The following is a 14,276-nucleotide window of genomic DNA, read 5'->3' on the forward strand; positions in this document are numbered from 1 at the left end:
TTACTGACATTAAATTTCATCTGCCACAAATCTGCCCAAGCCTGTATGCTATCCAAGTCCTTCTGTAATGATATAACGGATTCCAAATTATCTGCTAATCCACCTATCTTGGTATCATCTGCAAACTTAACCAGCTTGTTACTTATATTCCTATCTAAATCATTTATATATATTAAAAATAGCAGCGGCCCTAGCACTGACCCCTGTGGAACACCACTCTTAACATCGGCCAGTTCTGATGAGGTTCCTCGCACCATCACCCTCTGCTTCCTGTGTTTGAGCCAATTCTGCACCCATCTACAAACATCACCCTGAACTCCCACTTCTTTTAAGTTGATGCCCAACCTCTCATGTGGCACCTTATCAAATGCTTTCTGAAAGTCCAGATAAATAATATCATAAGCTCCACTTTGATCGTATCCTTTTGTTGCCTCCTCATAGAATTCCAACATGTTAGTAAAACATGACCTCCCTCTTCTGAACCCATGCTGACTGTTCAGAATAACTCCTGTCCTTGCCATGTGTTGCTCAATCTTATCCTTAATAATTCCTTCCATTAATTTTCCTGTGATGCTTGTTAAGCTTACTGGCCTATAGTTGCTTGGATCTGCCCTGTCACCCTTTTTATATAATGGGATGATATTTGCCATTTTCCAGTCCTTTGGAATCTCTCCAGTGCACAGTGACTTCCTAAAAATATGTGTCAAGGGTTTATATCTGTACTCACTAGCCTCCTTAAGAACACGAGGATAAATATTATCTGGGCCTGGTGATTTGTTTGATTTCATCTTATTTAATCTGAGCAGCACTTCTCCCCCTACAATTTCCAAATCACTCAGTACCTCCTTAGTAGTTGCGTTTACCTCTGGGAGGTTATCCACTTGCTCACTTGTAAACACCTCAGAAAAGTATAAGTTTAGGGCATCTGCTATTTCATTGTGGTTTCACGTGGTTATGGTTCTTCTCGACTTATCTGCTGCTTTCGACACAATCGACCACGACATCATGATCTCCCGACTCGAATCCTGGACTGGTTCAGGTCATATTTCTGCAACAGGACTCTCAGAGTCATGCTAGACGATTTTTCATCTGAATCAGTCCCACTCCCATGTGGGGTTCCCCAGGGTTCCATTTTAGGGCCACTACTTTTTTCAATCTACATCCTGCCTTTAGGTGCAATTTTTAGAAAGCATGCAATTTCATATCACCTATATGCTGACGACTGCCAAATTTATTTCTCCCTCAAGCCAACTGACTCCACCAAACCTCTCCTCGACTGCCTATCTGACATTAAGGACTGGCTGGCTGTAAACTTCCTTCACCTGAACGATTCAAAACCGAGGTCATTGTTTTTAGTCCCGACTGCAAACAGGCTCCACCCCTTGGCCTCATTTCTCTTCCCATTCCAGTAACTTCGTCTGTCTCCAATCTTGGAATCAAAATGGATACGTTCCTGAAAATGGATGCTCAAGTCAACAGCACAGTAAAATCCTGCTTTTTCCATCTAAGGCGAATCGCCAAACTCAAGCCTATTCTTTCTAACCACCTCCTGGAATCAGTAATTCATGCATTCATTACGTCCCGGCTTGACTACTCTAATTCCTGCCTTTTTGGTATCAGTAAAGCCACACTTTCTAGACTCCAACTGGCTCAAAATGCGGCTGCAAGGCTTCTAACTGGAAGTAGCAGAATCCAACACATTTCACCAATTTTGAAAACCCTTCACTGGCTGCCCGTTAGATTCAGAATCGATTTTAAGATTCTCCTCCTAACCTATAAGGCATTAAACGGTCTAGCCCCCGCCTATTTGAGTGTCTTGCTCCATTGTCACAATCCCCCTCGTGTTCTTAGATCCACAGATCAGCTGCTCCTAACCGTTCCCAAGGCACGTTTTAAAGCTCGTGGTGAAAGGGCTTTCTCCGTCTGTGCACCCAGGCTCTGGAACTCCCTGCCCTTAGTGGTTAGGCAAGCCGCTTCAGTCGCCACATTCAAATCTCGCCTAAAAACGCACTTCTTCACATTGGCTTTTAATTCTTAACCTGTTTCATTTTCCACTTGTCTTTTGCCATTTTCTCTATTTATTTGGTCCCTTGACCTGTTTTTAGTATCTCTGTTTTAATTCTCTCTTAATGTTTATTTTTAATATTTTGCTTTTAGTCCTGCTTGTTGTAACTGTACAGCGCTTTGGTCAGTTGTAATGCTGTGTTTTTAAGCGCTCAACAAATAAATATGGTATGGTATGGTATGGTATTGTCTGTATCTTTTAATTCCCCTTTACTATTCCTGATGAACTTGACCTCCTCCTTAACTGTTCTTTTACTACTAAAATACTGAAAGAATCTCTTGGGGTCTTCTTTCGCCTTATCTGCTATATTCCTCTCCAACTGTCTTTTAGCCTCTCTAATATCCTTCTTAATGGTTGCCCTCATTTTCTCATACGCGCTACGGTTCTCTTTGCAGTCATTAGTCTTATATGCCTTATACAGCAGTTTTTTCCTTTGCAACTTCTTTTTTAAATCTTTATTAATCCATCGTGGAGTTTTTTTTAGTTTCCTATTACTTCCAAATGTAGGTATGTATCTGTCCTGCATTACATGTAAAACATTTTTAAACCTGTTCCACTGCTCCTCGACTGTCTCCACATTTAAAAGCTTATCCCAGTCTATCCTACTTAGACTTTGTCGCATCTGCTCAAAATTAGCCCTACCAAAGTTCATCTTAACAATTTTAGTCTTTGCATCTGTACTCTTACAAAATACTGAGAATTGTATTACATTATGGTCACTTGACCGTAGTGGTTCAATCACCTCTACACCCTCAATTCTATCCTGATTATTACAGAATACTAAATCCAGACAGGCTTCACCCCTTGTTGGTGCTTTAACATGCTGTGTTAAAAAATAGTCGCTGATTACTTCTAAAAACTCTTGTGCTCCTCCATCTGTAAGGTTATCCCAGTTAATATTTGGATAATTAAAGTCCCCCATGACTATAATATCCCCTGTAAACTGCCTTTTTGATATTACTAAAAAGATGTGTGTTGAAATTACTGTCTGAATTGGGTGGTCTATAACACACTCCTAAAATAAGACCTTTTCCCTAATATTTTCCAGGCGAAGCCACATGTCCTCACTAAGATGGGGCTCATCATCCAACTGAAGAGGACTTACATTTAAACCCTGTTTGGCATAAACAGCAACCCCACCTCCTTTTCTGTTCTGTCTATCCTTCCTAAAAAATGTGTATCCCTCTATGTTACACTCATCCCCATCTTTGTTATTTAGCCAGGTTTCCGTTATTGCTATAATATCATAATTATGCTCTGCTACATACAACTCCAACTCACTTACCTTATTTTTGATACTTCTAGCATTAAGGCAAGCTATTTTTAATGTGTTAATCCTTCTACCTTTACGTGTTTGCTTAAAATTTACATTACTATGCATTTTTATTTCTACACCATTGTTTGTTCTTCCATGTATAGATCTAAATCTGGCCTGTCCTAAACTCCCTGCCCCCCCATTCCCTAGTTTAAACAATCCTCGACTAGCCTACACATACGCCTCCCCAATACATTGGTGCCCCTCACGGCGGAACAGGTCCCATCTGTTCCAAAAGGAGTCCCAATGCCCCATAAACCTATACCCTTCTACCCTGTACCAAGATTTGAGCCACGCGTTAAGCCTTCTAATCTCCTCAATCTTACCTGGACTGGCGCGTGGCACAGGCAGAACTTCGGAGAAGACTACCTTGTCAGTTTTGCTCCTCAGCTTGGTACCTAACTCTTTGAATTTGGATCGCAGAACTGACAGACTACCCTTATGTATGTCATTTGTTCCAACGTGGACAATGACAACTGGATCCACCCCCGCTCTGGCCAAGAGCCTATCCACTCTTCCAGGGAGGTCTCCCACCTGTGCTCCCGGAAGGCAACAAACCGTGCGAGACTCTCTCTCTCTGGAGCACACCTGTGCTTCAATCCCCCTAATGATTGAGTCCCCAACTATCACTACCTCTCTCTTTTTGGGAACTGGTTTTGAGGTGGCCTGTTTGGGGCTCCTCAACCCTGCCTACCACCTCAGAATTATCAGAGTCACCGTCCAGCTCCGCCAGGACATGATAACTGTTAGACACTTCATATGAAAGCTTATTAGGGTACAGAGAAAAAAAGACACAGTGTGAAAAAAGCATGAAATGTCAACTTTAATTTCGAAATTTCCACTTTAATCATGTAGTTTATTTTGTCATTAAAGTAGAACATCATAAACTTCATCTTAAAATCGTTTAATTTACTAGTTTCTCAAATTCCATCGTAACTAAAGTAGCACGTTTAATGCTTTGTTATGTATTTGATCTTCTGTGTGCTCTATGTTGTGAATCACTACGTGATTCTTAAACGGGCTTTCTCTTCATTCGTCGGGACACAGAATCCATTACATTCGTGAAATTATAACTCTCTGAATAATTAAAATACTGAGAGGTATACGTGATATCACGTATGATAGGATGTTAAAGCATGTTATTAAACATGGGAACATGGTGGCGCAGTGAATGTTCATGTCTCGACAGAAGATTCCTGCTGTGCCATGCGTGACCTGCAATGAAATGCTTTATTACAAAAGTACTGTCTTTTTCAAACTTACTAACCTCCAATTCCTGTCCTTCCTTTTCTTCTTCCAAATACCCATTCGCCAGACAATCAGCTCTGTAATGGACGTTAAGCCATCTGTAAGCTTAGAACGCCGATTCTTCAAAACTTTTAAGGAACATTGAAATATCTTCGTAGTACATGTTTAATTATTCTATCCACCTATCCTCCCAGCATCACGCCAGTCCCAGTAGGAATACAGAGCGAGGCAGGAACAATCGGTAAACAGAGCGCCAGCTCCTCGCTACACTCTGACACCGTGTCCTCACATGTTTAATTATTAACAATATAGATTATTTAAATGTAGTTAAAGTTTTATCTGTATAATATAATAAACATATTTTGCTGCATTTCATCAAAAAATATGGATTACTGGATTGGACTAAACTCCTTCTTAATTAAAATTAAAAAAAAAAACAACGACGTGATATGTACACAAGTGAGATAGCATTTATCTGAAATTGCCCACTGTGGCAGAATGAGCTTTCATTCTGTGGAGATGGAAAAGAGGAGCTTACAACATACAGTAGCCATTGAAGAGGCTGGTTGAAAAATGTATGTTATGGTTGATTGTTGAGTCTGAAATATCCTGGAAGCACGTTAAGCATATCAGGTGAAGTATCTAATTTTGTACAAAAAAAGTTGAAAAAAATCTGAGTCTTTTTAATTTCACAAATTTTCCTGTGAAGAAGTTAAGTTCTTTTTGAAAATGTTTCAGTTTGTATATACAAGTCAGCATTTTTTTTGAAAGAAATTTCTGAGAAAAATTTCCATTCTTTAGAGACAGCCAAACATTGTTATACAGATCTTATTTAGTCTTTGACCCCTGTAAGTTGTTCTTGGTCCATTTGCCACTCATCATTGTTAGACTTGGCTTTTTGTTTGTAGTTCTTTTTGAGTGACTGCCGTCTTCTCTTTATTTCAACTGCTTTGTGATTAGGAAAATTTTACAATATTTTCCAAATGTATTCCCACTTGTGTATTTAGTGGTGGATAGAAAAGTTTCTCAATTCAAATTCTTAATATGTGTTGTGATCTACCCACAGGTTATACTTCCACTTTTCCATAGTTTTTTTTTTTTTGTACATATTCCATAGTTTTTGGTTACAGCATAATTTTGTTAATTAAGACAGCTGGAAAAATGCAAAAGCCTTTCCTGTTGTTACTGAAGTGGCCCTGGATAACATTCAGTGTAGATGACAAAAGTGTACAGATAATGAAACAGTAATTTATTTTGCTGCTGAAAACATCTTCTTTTCCTGTTACCTAACTGTATGGAAATTAATTCTACAAATGTATTAAAAAAGACAATCATTACAATCAATTGATATATCAGTTTTATATCCAGTAACAATGTGTTTAAAAAGAAAGAAAACATAATCTGTAATACTTTGTCTGGTGTAGTTTTTCAAACATTGGATCTAGTATGAGACAACTGTGGTATTATGTGTCTTCTCAGTCACTTTTACTAAAGATTTTCTTTTTTTCTTCTAATTTGTTAGGTGACATAACCATTGGCGGAATTGTGGGAGGAATCTTGGTCCTATTCCTACTCTTGGGCATAGTGATTTTCTTCGTGCATAGGAGAAGGTACAATAATTATTTTTCCTTTGATGTGCAGTTTTGATGTATTTTTTTCTGTTAACAATGATTCTTCATTCTACACCATTACCAGCACATGAAGCTTATGCAGCATTCAGTTTAGTTTGTTTTGTATAATATCTCTTCACTGAGTATCGGCTTGAAGCTCCTAATTAAGCAATCCACTAACCATACAAGATTTAGTTAAAATTTGCACAAATGCTTAAAAACCAAGAAAATCACATAATTTCACATTGGTAAAATCCAGTCCTAAAACATCCTAGAACGTCCATGAAAATTACACTTTTCACAAAAGCTACTTGAAATTTTTCCTAATTATTCTTGAGCATGTGTTTAACAATTATGAAGAAATATCTTATCATGAATTATCAATTATTGTTGCTTGAGCTTTACAAGTAAGCAGATGCCATTTTGTTATGAACACAAGCTGTTAAAACATTAGCGCAAGATACATATAAAAGTCCTATATCAGCAAAAATCGTGCTGGACAACAGTTCATCAACATGAATTGCCTTGAAAACTGAAGTTATTGTAATTGGCATCACTAAGACAAAATAAATATATCGGGCGGGTTATCATTAGTTTGACGTAGGAATCATGGGTGAAGCTGTATTCAGAAGTCAAGTGAAAAGACAAAAGAATTTTAAGAATACAATGCATGCCAGCAGCTCAGTAGTGAAAAGCTTCTTATGATTTTTGTTAAGGCCTTAATCAAGCCTGAACAGCAGAATAACTTGCAATCCCATTTCTGAACAGCTGCATGACTCAAACTACAGGTAATTTAATAGATATAACGTGACACTTAGTAAATTCTATGTGACAGGCTGGACATCTCTCATTTAAAAAAACTGATTACTTAAAATCTGAAATTGTATAGTCCTTGCATGATTAAGCCTTATTCTGTTAGATATTGCAAAGGTATGAATAAGGAAAGGACAATCTTTTTCATGTGGAGTAAACATGCATATTTATCCTAATGTTGAGTTGCAGCTCATTTTAAGGTAATGCTGGTGTAGAAAATAGTAAAAAGGAATATGTGCACCTGCATAAAAAGAACTTGGATTAAAACTCGCAGTGCAAGCAAATGGAAATTGAAATAGGGCCATAGGAGAATGGCACAGTCACACTGTACTCTGAGCCTAAATTTATGATCCATAGAGATGTCAACATTATATTTCAGCATTTCAATGACTGCGTTTAAACAAATAATGTGCAATTTGCTGCAGGTGTCAGCCCAAATATCAGTTAGAGATTTATTTACTGTAATTGCTGCAAGGGCAGTTGAGAAGGCTATTTTGATTATGGAAATGTGTAATGTTTGGTTTCTTTTTAAATTTTCTCAGCATAGGTGGATAGAAAATTTTCATATGTAGAGAGGGTCTAAAATATATTGCCTAGTGTAAAAATCATATGACAAACACAGAAACAAAATAAAGTAACTGACACTAAAAGCATTTTATTACTTGCTATATGGTTGCGAGACATGGACGCTATCCAGTGACCTGAGACGAAGACTGGACTCCTCTGGTACTGTGTCTCTCTGGAAAATCCTTGGTACCATTGGTTTGACTTTGTGTTGCTCATGGAGTCCCGAATGAGGCACATTACCTGCGTTGTGAGCGAGTGTCAGTTCCGGCACTACACCCATGTGGCATATTTCCCTGAGAATGATCCAGCTCATAAGATCCTCATTGTTGGGGACCCGAGTGGCTGGACCAGGCCAAGACATCACCCACATAACACCTGGCTGCGGCAGATAGAGGGTCATTTCCGGAGGGTGGGACTGGACCGTGTGTCTGCCTGGGGGGTTGCCAACCAGGATCCTGAGTTGTTTCATCATGTAGTGGGTGCGGCAACGCACTGTACCAGTGTATGCTCCCCAACTTGACTTGACTTGACTAAAAGTACCAGTCACTCAAAGAAATTTGCAGCTAATGTAAACTTTTTTCCTCAGTTAATTAAGCAGCTTGCTCTGTTTCTTAAGGCTAATCAGTAAGACACATCTTTGGTACCATTCCTATCATACCAGCACCCCAAACCTCCAGACACAATTGCACCACAACAGTCCCAGTTCAATTAAAGTGCTTTTTAATTTAAACAATCATTTCAGCACAACTCAGCAATACAGCTCTTCTTCTTCTACCTTTTCTTGTCTTTTTCTACACCTCCACTCACTTCCTCTTCCACATACAACTCCTGCTCCCCCAGAGTTGAGTGGAGATTTCTCTGTTAACTCTGGACCTGGGGCTTACCAGACAGGTTGCTGCCCTCCAGTGTTCAGGGGGACTCTCTGCCCATAGCAAGCAGTCAACCACTGTGCAGACCTTCAAGATTCCCGAGTCCATCAGTGGATGCTGCTCAGTACTTGCAAGGATGCCACTGCTGATGTAGCCGCTGTAACATTCTTCTACCTCTGTGTCCTGACATGGACAGGAGATATGCCCCCCCCACCCCCAGCCTTCCATTATCAAGGCCTTGTGGCCAGGTGGTCATGCATCGCACTATGTAAAGATATTCATAGCACAATTATGGAGCTAAGGCAGATATTTATTAAATCATCAATCTGGAAAGAAGTAGCATCAGTAGTTAAACTATGAAAATTAACCCATCAAAAATGCATATTTAGATTAATTTATAAAAAGGATGTGTATATTACACAGGACTTGATTTCTAAGAAAAAATACAGCATACTCTCAGTACTTGAATTCTGTACATTAGACATTTCACGAGTAGAGTAGTTCACTAACTGAGTATCCAACAGTAGGCACGTGTTCACTGGGAATTGTAGCTCGAGAACTGAACCAATACATATTCTTCCCAGTAACTATGGTGGAAATATTAAGGCAAAAAAAATATGGTTCAAAAGAAAGGATACATTTAACTTGTTTTAAACTGCAACTTTCATTCCTAATTTACATTACAATATATAATATATAGAAGAAGCCATAGGATAATACTGTTGTCTTACAGTTTTTCTTTGGTGATTGTACACCCATCTATGGAGGAGTTTGGAGGCATTTCTCTTAGGTACAGACTTTTTACATCTGTACAAGGTGACTTCTGACTTATTGAATCCCTGGCAGGCTTTGTACCTACACTTTCCACTAACAAATGCTACTGTATGTATGGTTAGGCTCTGTTCTGCTAAATTCACACATTTAGTGAGCGATTTTCAGGTTCTGCTGACCAAAGTTATATATGGTGTAGTCGAGTAAGTGTAAGGACAGAATATAAAGAAATGTTGGGGTGTTTGCCGGGTCACCCCGTTTAATTGAAATGTAATGTAAAACAGAACAAGCACACCAATGACTTAGAAGTCATCTCACTTGTGGCATTTAATGAAGGAAGCATGAGATAAGAAAAAGGACAAAAGAAAGTAAATGCTGTGAATGGTATTTAATCCATCCTTCTATTATATAAACCCACCTAATCTAAGTTTGTGGTTGTTTGGGGTGGGGGGAGGCAGGAAGCTTTAACTGCAGCAGCATTAGGTGCAAGGCAGGACCCTAACCTTGATGGGTTTAATTGTAAACTAATCTAGAAAAATCTTTGTTGCGGTTATTGGAGGAAAACATAGAAAAAGAGAGCCGAGCACAATAGAAAAAAACAAAGCACAGTCTGAATGTGCAGACTCTATACAGGAAGTGACAGGACTGGCATTTGTTTCTGGGTTGCTTGCTTTCACTTAGGAATAACAGAATGCAAATTATTTATGGTGTGGTTAGCCTGTCTTTTTCATTCAGGGTGTTTTGCTATATAAAATAATTGTAATTTTATAGGACTGAGCACATTTCTATTATGAAGAAAGGATATTCTAAATTGCCTTTGGAGTAGTTACATAGAAATGCAGTGGGAGATGGAAGTGTCTCCAGCTTATTAAAGCAGGACAGGTGTGTGAGTTTAGTTGCATGGATAACAATCGCAAATGTCTTGAGCAATAAGGCTGGAGATGCCATTTGCATTTTCTTCATGGCTCAGTTTTCCAGATTGTTAGAGATATAGGACTCTAAGGAGGTAGCATGAGTGAGTGAAACACACTAGATAGATAGATAGATAGATAGATAGATAGATACTTTATAGATGTCTGTCATGGCCCTATGGATTGTAGCATTAAAGGACAAGAATGAGTGATTAGTGTTCAGTGGCAGCAACGGGGGAGAATGGGCTGTGTATCTAGTAATGTGTACAGATTGCCAAATTTCCTGTGTCCAGAAGGTTTTTCATTTGTGTGTACTGCTCTTTCCTTACAAGGTGTTGTTTAAGGGCTCATGGGAAATCTTACAGATATATGTTTAATGTTTACAATAAAAAGGTTCAAATTCTTAAATGAAATATACAGTCATATGAAAAAGTTTGGAAACCCCTCTCAGCCTGCATAATAATTTACTCTACTTTCAACAAAAAATATAACAGTGGTATGTCTTTCATTTCTTTGGAACATCTGAGTACTGGGGTGTTTTTAGTGAAGCAGTATTTAGTTGTATGAAATTAAATCAAATGTGAAAAACTGGCTGTGCAAAAATGTGGGTCCCCTTGTCATTGTGCTGATTTGAATGCCTGTCACTGCTCAATGCTGATTTCTTACAACACCAAATTGGTTGGATGAGCTCGTTAAGCCTTGAACGTCATAGACAGGTGTGTCCAATCATGAGTGGTAAAAGGTATTTAAGGTGATCAATTGCAAGTTGTGCTTCCCTTTGACTCTCCTCTGAAGAGTGACAGACAGCATGGGATCCTCAAAGCAACTCTCAGAAGATCTGAAAATAAAGATTGTTCAGTATCATGGTTTAGGGGAAGGCTACAAAAAGCCATCTCAGAGGTTTAAACTGTCAGTTTCAACTGTAAGGAATGTAATCAGGAAATGGAAGGCCACAGGCACAGTTGCTGTTAAACCCAGCAGGTCTGGCAGGCCAAGAAAAATACAGGAGCGGCATATGAGCAGGATTGTGAGAATGGTTACAGACAATCCACAGATCACCTCTAAAGACCTGCAAGAACATCTTGCTGTAGATTGTGTATCTGTACATCGTTCTACAATTCAGCACAATTTGCACAAAGAACATCTGTATGGCAGGGTGATGAGAAAGAAGCCCTTTCTGCACTCACGCCACAAACAGAGTCGCTTGTTGTATGCAAATGCTCATTTAGAAAAGCGAGATTCATTTTGGAACAAAGTGCTTTGGTCTGATGAGACAAAAATTGAGTTCTTTGGTCATAACAAAAAGCGCTTTGCATGGCGGAAGAAGAACACCGCATTCCAAAAAAAACCTGCTACCTACTGTCAAATTTGGTGGAGGTTCCATCATGCTGTGGGGCTGTGTGGCTAGTTCAGGGATTGGGGCCCTTGTTAATGTCGAGGGTTGAATGAATTCAACCCAATATCAACAAATTCTTCAGGGTAATGTTCAAGCATCAGTCACAAAATTGAAGTTACGCAGGGGCTGGCTATTCCAACAAGACAATGACCCAAAACACAGTTCGAAGTCTACAAAGGCATTCATGCAGAGGGAGAAGTACAATGTTCTGGAATGGCTGTCATAGTCCCCTGACTTGAATATCATTGAAAAGCTATGGGATGATTTGAAGTAGGTTGTCCATGCTCGGCAGCCATCAAATTTAACTCAACTGGAGAGATTTTGTGTGGAAGAATGGTCAAAAATACCTCTATTCAGAATCCAGACCCTCATCAAAGGCCATTGGAGGCACCTAGAGGCTGTTATATTTGCAAAAAGAGGCTCAACTAAGTATTGATGTCATATCTCTGTTGGGGTGCCCAAATTTATGCACCTGTCTAATTTTGTTATGATGGATGTTGCATATTTTCTGCTAATCCAATAAACTTAATGTCACTGCTGAAATACTACTGTTTCCATAAGGCATGTCATATATTAAAAGGAAGTTGCTACTTTGAAAGCTCAGCCAATGATAAAAAAAAATCCAAAGAATTAAGAGGGTTTCCCAAACTTTTTCATATGACTGTATGGATATATTAAAAGTAATGATGGATTGTTTCCTTTCAGTTACTGTGTTTTTCTCTTTTCTTATTGTTTGACTTTTTTGTCATTTGCTGGAAACATATATGACCATGTAAATGTCCCATTTATTACCATTATTCCTTTTGCTGCATATCTTTGTTCTGATTCTGAAATATGTAAATTAATTTCAATTTATTGTTATATAGTGCTATTCACCAGAAACAGGTACTTACTCTGACCTACAAATGTAATGTGTCAATGGTAAAGTATGTTCATTGTGTTAATAACAGATTTACTCCAGACTGTTATCTTGCCATTGGCCAATATACTACATACAGTACAATACTGTTTTGGTTTTCTGTTTATTTTTAGGAGAGGAAATAAACAAACACTGTCTCTTGGCAGTGTAGCTAGCCGTTCTACTTGCAGGTAGGTTTCTGTTTGTGGTTCTTTTTAAGCTAAACTTTCTTTAACAGGAGGGAAAAACAGAAATACATTTCTCTATTATAAAAAAAATCTTGGGGAGGCAGATTAGGGAGACAAGACGTGATCTTCTCAGAAGACAATCTGAAGGCCCGCAAGAGACACTTTAACTTGCTCCCAGCTCTTAAAACAATGACAAGTGACAAGCAAAACACGCAGCTCACCAGCAGTAGAAAGCCAGCAGATGATCCGACCGCTTCTCCTTGCGTGCGTTCAGCCACCCTAACCCCCCTCTTCACAACGCAAGCGGCAGAGACAAGATGTGGCATAAAGGACAGCAGCTGTTCAGGCTTTAAAATGATCGATGGGCAGCGCGACAGCAGCAGCAGGAACAGAAAGACAGCAGATGATCTGACGGCATCTCCTTAGCGTGCATTCAGTCGCACCCCCTTCACAATGCAAGCAGTGTTATACGTCCTGTGAGAAAGAGATGTACCACGCCCGGGGCAAGAAATAAAGGACGAGTATTGTTTTTACAAAAGTTTTAAAGTAAAAGTGAAAATAATGCATACAGTATGTAACAACTCCCATGAAAATAACAATCTCTTTAAATTGTATATCCGGTAAATCAAACACGGGGGTGGGTGACCAAAGTGAGCAGGGGACAGAGCCCCCTAGTCAATTAAAATCTAAAATGATACTGATAATTTATTGTCTCCAGGAACCCATTGGGAAAGTCTTGGTACTATAGTACATTGTTAAAAAAAATAAAGGTGCCAAAGTTATTTTTCAAAGGAACTATTTTTGATTCTCAAAATAACCATTCAGATTAAGGTTCCAGAAAGAACCTTTAATTATTTAAATCCATAACAGGTTCCATAAATAGATGAGAATAGATTTGTAAAATCTGTTAAAAGGACTCTTGCTGTGTATAAATACACAGGCTAAGTTCAGATTTTCTTGATTCTGTTCATATCCTTCTAGGTAGCTTACCACACATTAAATATAGCTGTTTTGCTCAAATACTGTGAACCTTTTCAAAGTCCAGAGAAATAATTTCATATGCAAAAAACAATTCTAAGAATGTCTAGCAAAAGTTTTACAAGGAAGCTAAAGTAGCCAGTAAAGTGCCATTAAAGAACAGTTTTTTTTTGTTTATTTTATAATTTTATTGATTTTACTGTAATCACACAACATTCCATACAAATAGATCAATTTTAACAAAAATATGATTGAAAACAAATCAACCCCCACCCCTGAGAAAGACAGCATGGCTAGCAGAGTAAAACTTAAAGCTAGTGAATGTAAGTAAATAGATGAATTAATAAGTGAATAAAGATAAATGGAGAAGAAAAAGAAATGGGGAGAGAATCTGCTTCCTCAGTGCTTTAAATGTTTATTCTAAAATGTTATTGATTAGATTCTGCCAGGTTTTGTAAAAGTTCTGCACAGATCCTTTAAGTGAGAATTAGATTTTTTCCAATTTCAGATAATATATAACATCAGTTACCTACTAACTTAGAATAGGAGAGTTAGGATTCTTCCATTTGAGCAAGATAAGTCTACGTGCCAATAGTGTAGTAAAGGCATTTACAGTTTGTTTGTCCTTCTCCACTTTAAGCCCCTCT

At 38.5% G+C, this 14,276-nt stretch overlaps 1 protein-coding gene across 1 annotated transcript in view; it reads left to right on the forward strand.

Annotated features, from left to right (window-relative positions):
• LOC120516997 (receptor-type tyrosine-protein phosphatase eta) overlaps positions 1-14,276 on the forward strand; it is a 61,838-nt gene that overhangs the window by 8,628 nt on the left and 38,934 nt on the right. Inside the window, exons 3-4 of the mRNA XM_039739081.1 lie at positions 6,151-6,238; positions 12,598-12,654. Of these exons, the coding sequence (XP_039595015.1) occupies positions 6,151-6,238; positions 12,598-12,654 (145 nt within the window). The remainder of the gene's footprint in view (positions 1-6,150; positions 6,239-12,597; positions 12,655-14,276) is intronic.

This window comes from Polypterus senegalus, chromosome 1, assembly GCF_016835505.1.
Source record: "Polypterus senegalus isolate Bchr_013 chromosome 1, ASM1683550v1, whole genome shotgun sequence".
Classification (NCBI taxonomy): Eukaryota; Metazoa; Chordata; class Cladistia; order Polypteriformes; family Polypteridae; genus Polypterus; species Polypterus senegalus.